Genomic DNA, 17,626 nt, shown 5'->3' with positions numbered 1-17,626 from the left:
ATTTGAAAATGAAAATAATGAGTAGATCTTTCTGCAATGTGTCTTCCTAATGATCTGGAATTTCCTTAACAATTTAGTCCCAAAGGGATTAATCAGGAAAATTCAAATCCACTCTGACAACAGTTGTGGAGGAATATTTCAGAAGTTGAAGGAGGTAGGTAAAGATATTGCCAAGTCCTAAAAATTCTGAGATATCTTGAGAAAGCTGATGTTAAAGCGAATTTGAAACGACTGTTTTAATCCCTTTACCTTGAAGCCATTTGAAATTTATCTATCATTCTAGTCCTTCAATTCTTCATTGGATTTAGTTTTTTAAAAAAACTATCTCTCAATTGATTCACTCATGCCGCTTATGGCCTTGTAAATGAAACAAAAAAAATAAACAAATAATATTTGAAAAAATCAATATACCATAATCACAGAAGTAATAATGATAATTGAGGGCTGTTTCATCAGTGCACACCAAAAAAACAATCACCTGGAATGACCGTGACATATTTACCGTGCAATACTGCGAAGTGAGGTTTAAACGTATAATTGTGCATAATAAAATTACCTGTGCAGAAGAGCCATCAGTATGGCAATGGGGCTGGCGGTGGAGACACACAATAATAAATAATGTAATAAAAATAACTGCAATAAAGTATAAATATTTATAAATAAAAAAATGTAGGTGTTTTGATAAAAACAAGTGCAGAGTGTTCTTACAGGAGATATTATCAATGTTTTGTGCTTCCAAGTGAAAGCTCAATATCTTTTTCATTATTCCTCATTGTGTATTGTATATTACCCTCGCCTCAATTTACCCCATGAGATTGTATCGTGGATTATTCGATTAATAAGTTCAAACCAAGTCATATGTTCAGTTCCTCGTAGTTTAGCAAGCGTTTCCGGAGATGTTCACATCCACATTGCCGGGTTATAATTATCGGCGAATCGCTTCTTGACTTACTCATACAGTCATTGTATCTATACAAAACAATTAATCTGGCGAAATAACATTTCTCGTTCTGTATTGATGGATATTTTTATTCTATTATTTCTTTTCATTCACGTGGTTGTTTTTTACTCTCGGACATTTTCAGATTTTCCAGGACTCATTTTGACCATACGATTTTTATATCTTTTCGGTTCGCGTCCCATTCATGGGAACGAAGACCTGATAGATTAGTAAATGATGATAATTAGAGGGGCGATGTTAATGTATAAATTTTTTTTAAAGATGGATTGGTCGCCATATGAGGGTAACGCCGCGACGCATCGTTTTTCGCACATTGGAATGACTTGACTGATCAAAAAAGTATGAAAATATTTGCTTTTAGCTATTGAAATATTTAGAAAACTAAAGTGGGTGGGAAAAAATCATTTCCGAGGAGGGAATTACTTTTCGCATTCGAAGAACTCGAGATGAGACCTTTGCCGAGAACTCACTAAACGCACGTAAACATTGTAGAGCAAACTCGAGACAGTTTTTTGGAAAATAACACAGGTGACATTCCCCGCGGAGGTGACAACTGTCGTGGGATCCTAAAGAATGACGAATCTAAGGTTAGATATAGACTGAAAACGTCCCTCACACACGCAAATATTCCTGAGCTCAGTAGGTGTGGTGCAGATGCTAAAGGAATATATCAAGACAGAAAGAAATTTTGGGTAAAAATGGAAACTCTAAAGGGCGAAACGTGGGAGAAAATGACAATCAAGCACTTTCAAGATCAGGTTTTGTGGGAAAAATTAGACTTGGGAGGGACGAGTGTCCTTGTAGACCTCGACTGGGACTCGGCTCATATTAATGTTGGATTTTTTAAAATGCATATTTCAGAGTTAATTTTGGGGAAACACCGGGAGGGTTCATTCTTGGTTGAGATACTCACTGAGAAAAGAAATTGATTGTCATTTCCCCTTGGGTTTCCTCATTATCAACGTAATCAAGATTTTTAACATATGGGGATCATCAATCCCTTAATTTCTCAGTAGTAAGTAGGCACGATTGGCGAATTTATTCCCGGAATTCTCGTCTTCCCTGACGGCCCCAAAACAATGTTTTTGTTTGACAGGAAGTTGATGGTAGGTGGGTAGTAAGGGCCACATGGTTCAAAAATTCTACCAAAAAGGGAGTGAAAAGTGAGTGGGGTGGGAAATGTGGGTTCCATGTATGAATAATGAAATCATTATATGATACATCATTTATTGACGTATATGAATTATTCATGCAGAAATAATTCTTATATGGGGGGTGGTACATAATCGTATTGATTCAAAAAATATTGATAATCAGGATTATTATTATTATTATTGGCAAATTAATGTAGACGGAATATATTTTTTAAAGGACGTTGATTACAATGCAAGATGCCTGTACCAAACAAGTTCTAAAAAGGTGTACTTATATTACTACCATTACAATTTTTTTTGATCGTTTTCATAACAAGGGGATCGTTACGTTTTGTGTCTGAAATAAATACTTTATAAAAGGACTGTAAAGACCGATCATTAAACAACCAGTGAGGCACAATAATGCAGTACTGCCCACAAACATCAGACGATATATCTTGAAGTCTTTTCTGGCTCCATTCATATACATTGCGATTTCGCTTAAGGCGCAGAGAGATTCTTGTATCGAAGGGCGGCATTCCGAAGCGGTCCCAATAGATTCCTCGCCTATTTGAACCGAGGTAAGCGGCTACCCAGTGACTTCCTGCTTAATTTTGGTTATCAGTGTTGATGATGATAGCACAAGGTCAGGGCCATGTTCAGGGGACACGTTCGGCAGGGTAGACATCTCCAAGAGATGCATTTATACGCGGTAATACTTTCAGGAGCTCAAGTGTATTCATGGAACGATGGTACGATATTTTCAACTAATCATCATGTCGTTTCTCCATTCGCACTCTTCTGAGTGCGTCAAGTCGGAGCTGGATCTATTTACTATACCACCTACCCAAACAAGTATCGAAAATTCTCAATTTGTTTATTACAATCCTGTATCTACGCTGTCACACGATACCCCAATTGAATTCATCGTACCAGGCCATAGATAAGAATATATTGATTTGGCCCTGTGAATAATTTTTTACATTCAATGTTTACGGAAGTGGATGGATATTTCAACCAAGAAGTTGTTACCCTTCCAAATAATCTGTACGCCTATAGAGTCTATATTGACGCACTACTGAACTATGGAAGTGATGCAAAGTCTTCACATCTCGGGATGGCTCTTTGGCTACTGATAGCTATAGTGCGATGAATTCTGCTGCTGTAGTGGCGGGCGATGCGAAAAAAAACAATGGGCTAGCCTCACGCCAGGCATTTACTGAAGGTGGAAAAATATTTGATCTGCTGGGACATTTACAGTGTGATGTTTTTAATCAAGATGAGTTTATGATGAACGGTGTAGAGCTACGTCTTCGTCTTGATCACGCAAAGGATGACTATTGCCTTATGGACGATAATACGCAGAACTATAAATTAAATATAGTAGAATCCTCCTGGATTGTTCGCCGTGTGAAACTCAGCCCGGGAATTTCGATAGCTCACGCTAAAACGCTTACAAAGACAACTGCGAAATATCCTGTGATACGGGTTGAGGTTAAATATTTTATTCTCCATAATAAGATTATGGGAGAGACAACAGACAATGCGATTTTGGGGCAGCGACCTAAACGAATCATACTGGGACTTGTTGAAAATGCCATTTTCAACGGAACAAAGAAGGAGAATGTCTTCAGCTTTCAAAATTTTTGAATAAACTTGTTATATCTAAATATCGATTGCACGTCAAGTACCTACAAAACCGATGGATTTAGTTTATTCGCGTTCGATCTGACCCCAGATTTATCTGCAAGTTCAGCTGGCCATTGGACTCTGGTAAAAAGTCGAAGTGTTCGTATTGAAGTTCTCTTCAATAAAGTAACAGAGCAAAATTTAAATTGTTTGTTGTACGCCGAATATGACAATTTGCTAGGAATTGATTCGACAAGGCAGGTTATTATCGACTACAGTGGATAAAAAAGCTAGCCTGCTGAACCGGCTTACCATGGTTCTATGAATAAACTTGAGCTCCTGAAAGTATTACCGCGTATAGATGCATCCCTTGGAGCTGTCTACCCTGCCGAGCGTGTTACCTGGACATGGCCCTGACCCTGTGCTATCATCAACACTAACCACGACAATTAGGCAGGAAGCCACTGGGTTGCCGTTTACCTCAGTTCAAATAGGTGAGGAATCTATTTCGACAGCTTCGGAATGCCGCCCTTCGATACAAGAATCGCTTATCGCCTTAAGCGAAATTGCAATGTATATGAATGGAACCAGAAAATACTCCAAGATATATCGTCTGATGTTTATGGGCAGTACCGCATTATTGTGCCTCACTGGTTGTACAATGATCGGTCTTTACAGTCCTTTCATAAATTATTAACTTCAGACACAAACATAACAATCGCATTGTTATGAAAATGTTCAAAAACAAAATTGTAATCGTAGAAATTTAACTAAACCTCTTCAGAACTTGTCTGGTAAAGCTATTTTGCATTGTAATCAACGTTCTTGAAAAAATATATTCCATCTAGATTAATTTGACAATAATAATAACGATAATCATAATCCTGATTATCCATATTTTTGCAATCAATAATATTATGTACCACACCGCCCCCCTCCCATCATATAAGAACAATTTCTGAATAAATAATTCATAAACGTCAATAAATTATGTATCATATGATTATTTCATTTCCCACCCCAGCCACTTTTCACCCCGTTTGGCTGCATTTTTTGAACCACGTGACCCGTACCACCCACCTACCACCTGGTTCCTGCCGAACAAACAGCATTTTTGGGAACCCTCACCCCAGCGCGCCACCGTCCTCTTCAAAGGACATGCTAACAAAGGAAAAACCTGCTCGGACACATCTGGCAAAAAAAAGGAGGGGGGGAATTCTCGGAACAAATTCACCAATCGTGCCCACTCGGTACTAGCGATTGCGGTAGAGTCCTCAAAAGCTGATCATGTCCGAGTGTACAAAGCAGCCATCCACGTCATTGTCGAAAAATTATAGAAAATTTTCTAGTGCATTTTTCCTCTAGCTAAGAAAAACGCTTACATTTAGAGTATTGCTCAATGCATTTTGGTGAATAGAAGAGTGTGTGCTGATTGTGCATTGAAAAGGTGCGTGGGTCAACAAGTAATCATTTGCAATGCATGCTTTACTCGTCCTTTTTTTTCGTAGATTATTTTTGATTCCATTTGTTTTCGATGTGATGAAGGGTACTTACTTCTGGTTATCCTCCTTATGCATTGCATTACTGTCCCTCTTATTAAATCCACCAGTTACAACTGCGTCCAGTACGAGAGATTGAACTAGTCTTTTATCACCTGTAATTATCAAATATTTATTGCGTGTTATTAAAAATTAACTGTACATAAAACATTCTTTTCCATTAAATAATTATTTTCAGAACCAAATTTGGTAAACGAAGAAAGTTTCAGGATTGTTTTGTTCATGAAACATATTGTTTGAGAACTAATAGCATGGGACAACAAAATAAAGAAAGCCTTTCGTCTCAAAAATAATACCAGTGATGATTTTTTTCATACTGAATTCCGCATTTCTTCTACAATCCATCAAAGACGTCAGGCTTTGAAAGAAATGACGATTCAAATAATATCACTGTCTGATAGTTCACACGGTGAAACCTTCTCTGTGCTGATTGGCGGCCCGAGGCAAAGCCGAGAGCTGCCAACATCACACTCACTACTATCCCGTCGCACTTGTATCGAAATATACGATTATAATGTGGTTCCAATTCTGTAACCTCGATTAGTACTATTTTGATGTTTTTATACGGCTTTTAGGAATGGGGAGTACACGACCGCGAAGCTCCTCGCACTATCTTTAGGGTATAATAGGGACTCTTATACGTGCTGTGCGAGGAGCTTCGCGGTCGTCACAGCACGTATAAGAGTCCCCATTATACCCTAAAGATAGTACTGACCGAGGGATTCAACTGAATTGTACGTACACACACATACTTAGGATACGGTAAGCTATCGCCGAAGGGTCAAGCATTGGCAAAACCTAAAATATATGTCTTCTTCCCTAGGGGGAAAACCATTCTATTTTTTTAACTATAGTTTATCCGCCCCATTTCAATCTCCGAAGAAAAATTATCAACTGTGACTTTCATTATTTCTCACAAGCGATTCATTAGTATGATATGACAACCCATTCATGAAGGTGGTTATCTTCTGGCCATGGCTTTACCCCTTAAAACGCAACCGCAACCGTAAATAAAAAAAATTAAACAAAAAAAAATTCGAAGAGAATTAGAATTAGAGAGAATGAAAGAAAACCAAATTCCGGTTTAACCCATCTTCGGAATCCGATTCCGGTTTCTCGGTATCGCGTCCAGTACTCTTACCGATTGAGCTACCGTATACCACAGAAATTCACTTCTTGAAACCACCTATTAGGCCATAAAAAAGCGCGTCTTGTACTTTGGAGGTCTTTACAATAAATCTTAGTTTGATCAAAACTTCAAGGAAAGAGCAAACTAGAGTTCTTCGTCAGGAGAGTAATAACCTATTCCTGGGAAAAGATATTAAAAGTGATAACCGACGATGCACGGAAAGGAACTTTGGGTAAAAATTAGACCTCCCGAGGGCCAAACGAGGGACGAAGTTTAATTAAAAGTGATTGATTGTCATTTTGCCCCACGTTTCACCCTCTGGAAGTTTAATTTTTGTCCAAAAGTGATCTTCGGGTAGTAGTCTACGGTTAGAGTGCTAGATTAGTGTACCACTGATCCGGGGGTGATTTCTTCCTAGCGACGGCGATCAAAATTTGTAGCGCTCTAATCTCAGAGTTTTACTGCCGAGTGGACACAGAATGCGGTACAGAGGGTTGGGGGATGAGATGGTAAGAATGATATAATTCAATGAATATGATATTTTACCATACGTTCTCATTATTAATTCATAATTTTGAAGTGAAACTTCTTTGCGCTCCTTGGGCTGTAAATCCAATATCGTATGTAACGAAAAAGCGACAGGACAAGAGAAGGGATGGCGCGCGTGGTGGGGCAGTCGGACGGAAAGAGACATGGTAGAGAAACAAAAACGTGATAGATTCGGAGTAGGAGCATGGCTCATTTTGTTAATATGATGAACAATACTAATAAAACCTTTTTATTAATATCGGGACAGTTCACTGGGCATTACCAATTCAGTGGCATCAAATGCTTTTTACACATTTGAAAATCATGAAATCTCCGGTCTAAAATATTCTTCAGTAAAATTCCCGAATTTTAAGGGGTACGAAAATAAGAATTTCGTAATTTTACTCAAATATATACTCTAATATGAATATTGGAGATCAATTTCCTTGATTTTTCAATGCAATCGTAATGTTCCCCGAATTCAAAAATGCGATTTCCTTGTTTTTTGTTCATTTTCAGGGAAATACGAAACAAAAATTGACTATTCTATTTGGTTTCTCCACGAGATCCCGAATTTTCAATGACAAATTGTTCTGAAATCTTTTTGTGTGGCTCAATAATAATTTCCGAAAATAATCACATATAATACCACAAGTGGTTCAAAATTATCGAATATTTCCCGATAGATTCGTTGCAAACAAATGAAGGAGTCAAGTTTTTCAGGCTAAAAAATCACGAGTGCGAAGCACGAGTGATTTTTCCTGAAAAACTTGACGACTTCATTTGTATGCAGGGAACCTAGAGGGAAATATTCTATAATTTTGAAGCTCGAGTGGTATTCAGGGGATTATTTTTCCTATCCAAATTTCGGCCAAGAGAATTGCGCCATGACATGAAAAGAGGTTTATTTGGTTAAGTGTCGTTTGTTTACCAAAATATTCAAAAAATTATCGCTGATATTCGAGGTAGGCTATACAAAATATCAACAAATGGTGCAATTCTATTGGCTGAAATTTGGGTGGGAAAAATAATCACATATAATACCACAAGTGCTTCAAAATTATCGAGTATTTCCCGATAGATTCGTTGCAAACAAATGAAGGAGTCAAGTTTTTCAGGCTAAAAAATCACGAGTGCGAAGCACGAGTGATTTTTCCTGAAAAACTTGACGACTTCGTTTGTATGCAGGGAATCTAGAGGGAAATACTCTATAATTTTGAAGCTCGAGTGGTATTCAGGGGATTATTTTTCCTATCCAAATTTCGGCGAAGAGAATTGTGCCATGACATGAAAAGAGGTTTATTTGGTTAAGTTGTCGTTTGTTTATCAAAATTATCAAAAAATTATCGCATATAATACCACAAGAGCTCCGAAATTATCGGATATTTCCCGATAGGTTCATTGCAAACAAATGAACGTGTCAAGTTTTGCAGTTTAAAAATCACGAGCGCGAAGCGCGAGTGATTTTTCTGGAAAACTTAACAAGCTTATTTGTTTGCAGGGAACCTTGAGGGAAATATCAGATAATTTCGAAGTTCGAGTGGTATTCGGGGGATTATTTTTTCCATCCAAATCTTGGCCAATAGAATTGCACCATGAGACATAATTGTCAACGAATTGCCATTTAATCTGTCAGATACAATTGAGGGTTACTTCAACATTTGTTTTTCTTTATATATATCAACATGCAAAATTTCCAGTGAAATTTCCAAGAATTTCCGCTGAAATACCGTGTTGGCTATACAAAATAACGTCGAATGGTGCAATCCTATTGGCCGAGATTTGGGTGGGAAAAATAATCGCTGAAATTCGAGGTAGGCTATACAAAATATCAACAAATGGTGCAATTCTATTGGCTGAAATTTGGGTGGGAAAAATAATCAGTAGTAATACCCCAAGACCTTCAAAATTATCGGATATTTCCCGAGAGTTTCGTTGCGTAGGAACGAGAGGGATAAGTTTTGCAGGATTAAAATCCCGAGCGCGAAGCGCGAGGGTTTTTCTGCGAAACTTATCTCGATCGGGGCTACGCACGGAAATTGGAGGGAAATATCCGATTAATTTTGAAGGTCGAGAGGTATTTGGCTGAATAATTTTTTTTGTTCCAATTACAAGCAATGAAATGCGTGGCATTTCACGTCATGTCGTATGGTTTTTCACTGGTAGTTGTGGATTCCAGCGTATATTTTCTATCCACGCAAAATGCAGAGAATTGTTTCCACATTGTGGTTTTTGTCTTCACCGTATTATTAGGAACATTTTTCGAAATTTTTTGAGCAATAATGTCGAAGGATTCACCTCCAAATGTGCTCATGTCGAGGTAAAGTCTTTGAACTTGATTTTTTCTAATGATAGTTTTGGGGTTTGAAACGCGTACAAATTGTTTATCGGATATTTCCATTGCTTAGCAACAAACAGGGAAATATTCGAAAAATATCCGAAGTAAAACCCTTTCACTTGTACCACGTGGCGGGAAATGCCACCATTTGATTGGTTCAAATAGGGATGAAAAAAATAATGACGAAAAATTCAGACAAAATTTTTTAACAATCTATGACTAAGAAGTTTCACTACTGTCGTGCATGAATTTCATACACATATTTTTTTAATTTATGCGGAGATATTCTTTTGGCAAGCAACGAAATTTTATGTTATACTGAATTACTTTTTCCACGAACTGTAATCTGAAAATGGCGAATTTAGCACATCTTAATCTCACAGCCATATTTTTTTACTAGCAGCTACTCAACATTTCCTATATTATACTGAAACATGTACGGATCTCTATCAACATCACCTCAAGAATTTCTTTTTACATCTATCGTCTTACATTTTATCGTTTTCTGAAATCCAACCTCTTTATTATAATATAGATTTTCAAAGACTAAGATGGCGAGTAAACTAATTTTAACGTGGATACAAATATAGGTCGACTGGGTATTTTGAATGTACGGTTGTTCATTATCTTATATTTATATAAGATAAGGAAGGATTATCATTATTATAAGGGAGGATTTGCTTATCACTAATCGGATAAATCTCTTCGGAAGTATTTTCTAATCGATTTTTTGGATTCTCATCCGATGATGGAGCATTATTATGCCCCAGATTTGGGTAGTTGCGTTATTATTGAATATGTAGACATACAACATTAACGGCGTAATTGGATTATGCTGACCAAGTGATGAAATATAAACAATCAATGCATTATTTAAGAGGCGATTAAGGCTGGATGAATCAGACAACGCACACAAAAATCATAAACTCTTTGTAACCAGTCAGATGACACAGTCATTGTAATCTGGTAATAAACGGTATAATTTAGATACCAATAAATTATTGATAGAATTTATCGGTTTGAGCCTCGAACCAGAATACCACTCCTGTGCTGGGTACAAGAGCATTTTGATTTTTAATATTTTCTTTAAAAAATTTTACTCACAGTAATGTGCGTCTTTGTCGGGCTTGCTCGCTTGATTATGATGCGAGCTAGGACTCTTTGGTCTCATTGACATCCATTTCCATCCAGGCATTCTTGTTCTCGCTAGGAAATGGAGTATACGTTCCTCAGAGGATTTGAATTTTTTATCTGACGCCGAACTGTACTCACAGTAAACCCAGTCCGGGTGTACTTTCCAATTAGTACCATTGAAATAATCGAACACTGAAAAAAATCAAAGTGGCCATGAATTAAACGAAATGAGTGGTAATAATGATATGAATATTTTAATTTTGTCAACGGTTGCATCCTTACACACTTTTTCAGAAAGAAAAATGACAAAGCTTGCAGGCTTTGTATGAAACGGTATATTTTAATAAACTACTCTCGAAAAGGTTAACAATTAACAATGTAATGTCACTAGAAACGGGCGGGAAAAATTCTTTTATATTGTACGTGCGTGTGATTCAACAAGTCTGTTATTGGTAAAGACCGAACGTGTGCTAGCGTGTACTTTAATGATATTGAAGTGGTTCGTCGCGGGTCTGCAGTCAATCTAGTCGCCAATCGGAAGCGAAACACTCATGGAACGCTGTAGAAGCGAATTTGATTTTCTTCTCTCTTTCACCGGGCAGCTCTCGATTTTCGAGAGCGTTGTTCCTCAGGCTAGTCTGGCATAGAACGCCGTGGTATAGAGTCAAGCTAAGTTTTTTCGATTTTTGCAATACCCATTAACCCACCAAATATACTAGTTGCACTCTATTAATAATAAAGTGACATTGGAAGCATTAATAACGTGTTCACTGATTATTGACCTTCGAATCACAGTTTTCCTTCTCCTCACTGATCAAACTCGAATGAAAATCCACGAGATCAATGGGATACATTAACAAATGATCACAACCACCATTGAAAATTTTAAAATTGAATGAGTTGTAAATTTAAATGAGCCGTCTTGGATATCTGAGAATCAGTGGGAAATCAACGACTTTCAAGGCAAGAAATGCCCAGTAATCACACAAGACCCGGAATTTAATTTCTTTATTATTTCATAGTGTGATTCATCTACGTAATTTGAGTCAACCATCAATCGGCAATATAAATTCATAACTTCAACAGTGTAGAATGGCTTCAAATCTTACGATACGTAAATTAGACCAGAGTTAAGTACATTCGCATGAGTCATTTTAATTCACAAGTGTATTAGTTTTGCTTCTCCTTCACAAGTCTATTTTTCACAACCGGCATCTCAATTTTAATCTCATTTCACGTCAAACGAAAGGTTTGGTACAACTGGTGAAAACCGCCACGCCAATCGAGGTTCAAAAGGTCTTCGAATGCAAGGCATAGCTGATTACGATGATCGTTATTGATTAAGGAGACCGTGTGCCTGACAAATCATTATTCAATTACTGAGGCACTGAACGAAGACAATCAAAGTTTGGGAGCTCAAACTGGGAGATTCGGTTTTCCCAACTTTAATGAAATTCACTGGCTTGTTGAATCCGGTGACAGGAGGATCAACGTTAAAGCTAAGCTGACAAACGATTCTCCAGTAACATCAGTATCTACTAAAAGGCAATCAGCAACTCAACGACACAGAAATGTCCATCTAGGAGCGCCTGGATAGAGAGAAGACTGCTACCGAGAAATTGCTACATGGCGTGCAGCGCCCTGCCTCTCCTGGGGTGAGGTACTACAATGCTGCCGCTGTCACTCAAAACCCCAGAACTGAGCCTTTACTTTAGTCAATCCCCTTTGGTTCAGCCCGTGTCGAAAAGTGCCCTTTCGTTGACTTGTAAACGAAAAGTCAAAATTTGTAAACAAAAAGACTTTTCGTTTACTAGTAGAGGAAAAATGACACAGTTCTTCACTCCCTGAACGTAACATCACTAATAAAGAATATAGTTCTGATACACGTGCAACGGGGTGTTTTAACTCGTCGCACTTGCATCGAAATATACTATAAAAATACCACTCCTTTTTCTGCTAATATTTATGTAGTCAAATATCAAAGACAGATGTTCTCCCTATTTTATTGTGATTGTCTAGGGCTTTAAGATTATATGGTCGTTGTAGCGTAGGTGCTATTTGCGGGGAAACTCCGCAAATAGACATGGATTGGTACAGGAATGCAAACATGTACTATAGAAGCACTTAGAGGGTCATATTTTGTGGGTTTATGAGGCCCGCGGATGTGACAGACGGAAATATTTGCTGCCAGCGAGATCCAGGGATGCTAGGACCACGTGACGCGATTATGGCCCAGTCCAGGGTTGAGGAGAGGGACAGGGTTAGAATTTGTTTTGGGCATCGAGAGACGATAGACGCGTGGTTAGATAGTTCGGACGTAGACGTTTTGTTTTGTGTACTTAAGAGTGTGCTTAAGTGTCCTGAGTGTATTAAGTGTGTTAAAAATAGTGAAGACTGTTACCATCAATTGTACCCTTTTTTTCATAAGAAATAAACTGTTTTTATCTTTTTAAAAAGTAACCTTATATTTATGCGATTACTTGCTCTGTATAACTTCTCAAGGATTGGAACACGCACTAGCATTTTTCAATGGAGAAAGATAAATAATTTGTATTTACCATTGACAATCGCATGTTTGATTTCCAGTTCGGCGTTGACTTCTGACATGCCATAGCCCTCAGGCAGTGCCAATCCCAGAGAGAACGGAGTCCCCGCAATTGGTTTGTAAAAATAGTTATGTTTTCTAATGGTTACTCTTCTCTGCAAAAACAATGTATTAATGAGAATTTTTAAGAGTTAATAATTGCATTGTGGTCAGCTTGGTGGAAATGGGGGTTACCTACCATATCATCGTAATGGATTTTCACGGCGAAATTCGTTTCGCCTTCTTTTTGGTCAATCATATCTCGTCTCAACTGAAAATACAGAGAGTTTTGTGAGTCCGAATGTTTTATTGGTTGCAATGTATTTCTATACGTACATCCGGAAGCCCAGAATTATTCAGCGAGTGAATGGGGCCATCGTCCTCTGATAGCTCCACTTCAGTGAGGTCAACACTGGTGTAACGAGGCTTCAAAGAGTTCTCATACTGCAAGAAAAGTTGAAAAATTCGCTAGAAAGAGGTATTTCTATTCATCATCATGAGCCAGTTTCTAGATCATTGCTTTGAAAAGATTTACGTGCAAAACGATTTCTGCGCCAATCTAGACCATTCGTTTAATAATAAGAGTCGATTTTTATAGAATTCCTATTGAAAAATCCATAAGCCTTTTGTTAAGTTATTGGAATTTTTTTTAATTCTTGTGATGGAACTGTTTAATTACCAACATATGATCGAGAAAAATCTTGGAAAATAAAAAATTTTTTCTATAGCTTTTACAGTTTTTCTTTCAATAAATTGCTATTCATTTATTGAATATTATTTGGGTCGTTATTTGATTTTGGTGTTTTCGTCCATGAAGCCACCTCTCATTCTCCATGACTCGCATACGAAGAGAAAAATTGTTAAAAAATTACGTGTCTGGTACGTAATTTGCCAGCAAAATAGATATTCAGTAGTAATGCCTCAAAACCTTCAAAATTATCGGATATTTCCCGAGAGTTTCGTTGCGTAGGAATGAGAGGGATAAGTTTTGCAGCTTAAAAATCCCGAGCACAAGGGTTTTTCTGCGAAACTTATCCCGATCGGTGCTACGCTGGGAAACTGGAGGGAAATCTCCGATTAATTTTGAAGGTCGAGGGGTATTTGGCTGGATTATTTTTTTCATTCCAATTTCAAACAATTAAATGTGTGACATTTCACGGAATATGGAATGGTTTTTCACTCGTAGTTGCAGAGAATTGTTTCCAAATTGTGGCTTTTGTCTTCACCGTATTATTAGGTAGATTTTTTAAAATTTTTTGACCAATAATGTCCAAGGATTCTCCTCCAAATCTGTTCATGTCGAGGTAGTCTTTGCACTTGATTTTTTCTAATGACAGTTTTGGGGGTTGAGACGCGTCCAAATTGTTTATCGGATATTTTCATTGCTTAGAAACAAACAGGGAAATATCCGAAAAATATCCGAAGTAACACCGTTTTATTTGTACCACGTCACGGGAAATGTCACCATTTGATTGGTTGAAATTGGCATGAAAAAAATAATCAAGAAAAATTACGTATCTTTTCCGTAATTCTGGAGCGAAATCCGATTGTCGGAAATTTTATGGAACTGCCATGGAATTTTTCCTGAAAGTTCCGTAATTTTCGACTGAATTGACTGTGACAAATTACGATACTGTCGCGTAAAATTTCCCAGTTCCATAATCGGTGAGCGAACTGCGAGTTCTCTAATTTTTACGGAATATTTCTCGTCGTGTAATTATACGGTTTTGGATTTGAAAAAATGTGGGGGTTCGTGTGCTGGAATTATATTATTACTCGGTGTCGTATTTAAAGATTTGTTTATTAGCTAGATGTGTTTACATGAGAGAAATATATTAGACTGACTATTTGTCAGGTAGTGTGTCAGTTTATATACCTTCGTTTATCGAAGGTTCGAGAATTGTCCTAACATTCGGTAAGGTACAAGGACAAGTGATATTTGTCTCGAATTCCGGCTTTGGAATATTCGAGACGCTATGAAACCCAACTGACGAGACTACTTTATTTTGGCTCGCGCCACAAGTACTCCCCTTCTGTGAAAAAAAAAAGGAAAACAAAATAAATTCACAGGAAAATCAATAATATCGATTTGTTGAGAACAGCTGATGTCGTTTAGCGAATCTGACACGCTTTTGAATTGATGACGTCGATGAATCGGTGTCAGATGGGCGATACGATGACGAACGTCGTGATGTTCCCGGTTGTGGTGATTCCGGTGGAGGTGATGCGGTCGGCGTTATGTTGCTGTCGTCGGAATCGTCGTTAGCTTCATCGTCGTTGTTCTGCTCGTCCTCTGGGAGCGAGAAGACGGGTTTTAGACGGTCGATGGAGACAACGGTATTTTCGCCTCTAATTCGTACGACGAAATGTTTATCGTGTCTCGATATTACTTGGTGAGGCCCTTCGTATGGGGACGTGAAAGCATGATGAGGAGCGTCGCGACGAACGAGGACATGTGAGCAGTTTGCGAGCTCCTTGAAGACAAAAATCTTCCTCTGACCATGACGTGCGACGTGTTGAGGAGCGAAGTCGGCGAAGTGGTTTTTCAGACGATCAGCGATATGGACAGGCGGTAGCCCGCGAGGTGGTGAGGGAGCGAGGAATTCTCCGGGTAGCCGGAGTGGTTCATCGAAGACAAGGTCGGCAGGAGTTGCGCCGAGATCTTCTTTCCAGGCGGCGCGAATTCCGAGGAGGACGATAGGCAGCATGTCCACCCACGAATCGCTTTCGTGACATCGAATGGCGTCCTTTAGATGACGGTGCAGACGTTCCACCATTCCATTTGATTGAGGATGGAACGTGGTGGTGTGAATGTGTCTGCTGCCGAGAAGGCGTGCGAGAGCGTTGAACAGCTGGCTCTCAAACTGTGTCCCCTGGTCGGTTGTAATTCTAAGCGGCACTTCGTAGCGGCAGATCCATCCGGAAAACAGCGTTCGTGCAACACACTCGGTTCCGGTGTTTTCGATAGGGAACGCCTCTGGAAACCTCGTGAAACGGTCTATGATGGTCAGGCAACTGCGATACCCTCTGGATGGGACATACGGTCCAATGATGTCCACGTGTATGTGCTCGAAACGCCGAGTGCGTCCTGGAAAATCTTGAATAGGAGATGAGACATGACGCGATACCTTATTTCGCTGGCATGCGATGCACGCGCGGGCCCATAGGCGGCAGTCACGGTTGATGTCAGGCCAGACGTAGCGCTGCGTTACCAGTTTTGTTGAGGCTCGTGCCCCAGGATGGCTAACACTGTGAAGCGTGTCGAAAATTCTTCTTCTCAACAGCACAGGGACGAAAAAGCGAATCAGGTCGCCAGACACGTCGCAATAGATAGGCGTAGCGCAGTCTGGAACATTGACTGGTCTTAGAGCGAGGGCGTCGTGATGTTGGCCCTGAAGACATTGTTGGAGCTCTTCGTCAGCGAGTTGAGCCTCGGCAAGCTCGTTCGTGGAGACGGCAGCAGACATTGCCTCGATACGAGAAAGCGCATCGGCGACAACGTTGTCTTTACCGGCCACGTGCTGGATGTCGGTCGTGAATTGGCTGATAAAATCCAGGCAGTGGAACTGCCACGGCGTAGCTCTGTCGGGATCCTGGGCGAAGGCGTGAAGCAGCGGCTTATGATCTGTGAAGATCGTGACGTGTCTCGCTTCAAAGAGGTAGCGGAACTTCCGCACGGCAGCGTGAATTGCGTGGAGCTCTCGATCATAAGGGCAGTGTTTCCTCAGCGTGGGTTGCAGTTTCTGGCTGTAAAATGCCAGTGGTTCCCAGTGCTGTCCTCGTCGTTGCTGCAGTACTGCTCCGATGGCGTATTCGGAAGCATCGGCGAAGATAGCCCACGGGAGTGACGTGCCCGGGTAAACTAGCAACGTTGCTTTTCGGAGCTTCTCCTTGCAAGCAGCGAAAGCGGCATTTCCCTCAGGTGACCAGGTGACGGGATGTGAGCGTTCGACGTTAGCACCCTGAGTGTATTCATGGAGAGGAGTTTGAAAACTTGTGGTATCTTTAAGAAATTTGCGATAAAAATTGATCATGCCTAGGAACTCACGCAATTTACGAATGGATGTTGGCCGGGGAAAAGTGACGATCGCTTCTACTTTCGACGGGAGCGATAAGATACCCTGCGCCGAAATGCGATGGCCGAGAAAATCTACTTCCGGTTGACCAAAACGACACTTGGCGGTGTTAATTACAACACCGTATCTCGAAAGCCGTTGGAAGAGAGTGTAGAGGTGTTTGCGATGTTCCTCGATGTCCTTGGAAGCAATTAAGATGTCGTCAATATACGGGAAGGCAAAACCGTCCAGGCCTCGGGTGACCTCGTCGATAAATCGTTGAAATGTTTGTGCAGCATTTCGAAGCCCGAAAGTCATAAACGGGAATTCAAAAAGGCCAAATGGTGTGATGATTGCTGTCTTGTTTACATCGTCAGTGGCCACAGGTATTTGATGAAAGGCGCGTACGAGGTCAATGGTCGAGAAAATTTTTTTCCCAGCGAGATTAGCTGTGAAGTCCTCTAGAACCCGAACGGGATATCGATCCGGAATTGTTCGTGCGTTCAATTGTCTATAATCTCCACACGGTCGCCATTCGCCTGACTTTTTGGGTACCAAATGAAGCGGAGATGACCA

At 39.6% G+C, this 17,626-nt stretch overlaps 1 protein-coding gene across 5 annotated transcripts in view; it reads right to left on the bottom strand.

The window, feature by feature from the left end:
- LOC135168005 (voltage-dependent calcium channel subunit alpha-2/delta-3) overlaps nucleotides 1–17,626 on the bottom strand; it is an 84,744-nt gene that overhangs the window by 34,223 nt on the left and 32,895 nt on the right. For 3 of the 5 annotated variants that reach the window (XM_064131816.1, XM_064131817.1, XM_064131818.1), the window contains 6 exons: nucleotides 13,332–13,439; nucleotides 13,195–13,266; nucleotides 12,970–13,111; nucleotides 10,382–10,603; nucleotides 5,278–5,377; nucleotides 557–589 (listed from right to left, as the gene is read on the bottom strand). In XM_064131816.1, coding sequence (XP_063987886.1) covers nucleotides 557–589; nucleotides 5,278–5,377; nucleotides 10,382–10,603; nucleotides 12,970–13,111; nucleotides 13,195–13,266; nucleotides 13,332–13,439 — 677 coding nt within the window. The remainder of the gene's footprint in view (nucleotides 1–556; nucleotides 590–5,277; nucleotides 5,378–10,381; nucleotides 10,604–12,969; nucleotides 13,112–13,194; nucleotides 13,267–13,331; nucleotides 13,440–17,626) is intronic. The other 2 variants (XM_064131819.1, XM_064131820.1) reach the window with 1 other exon arrangement.

Source organism: Diachasmimorpha longicaudata, chromosome 12 (assembly GCF_034640455.1).
Source record: "Diachasmimorpha longicaudata isolate KC_UGA_2023 chromosome 12, iyDiaLong2, whole genome shotgun sequence".
NCBI classification, from domain to species: domain Eukaryota; kingdom Metazoa; phylum Arthropoda; class Insecta; order Hymenoptera; family Braconidae; genus Diachasmimorpha; species Diachasmimorpha longicaudata.
Note: the sequence above shows the minus strand (reverse complement) of the source record. Positions and strands in the feature narration are given on the sequence as shown.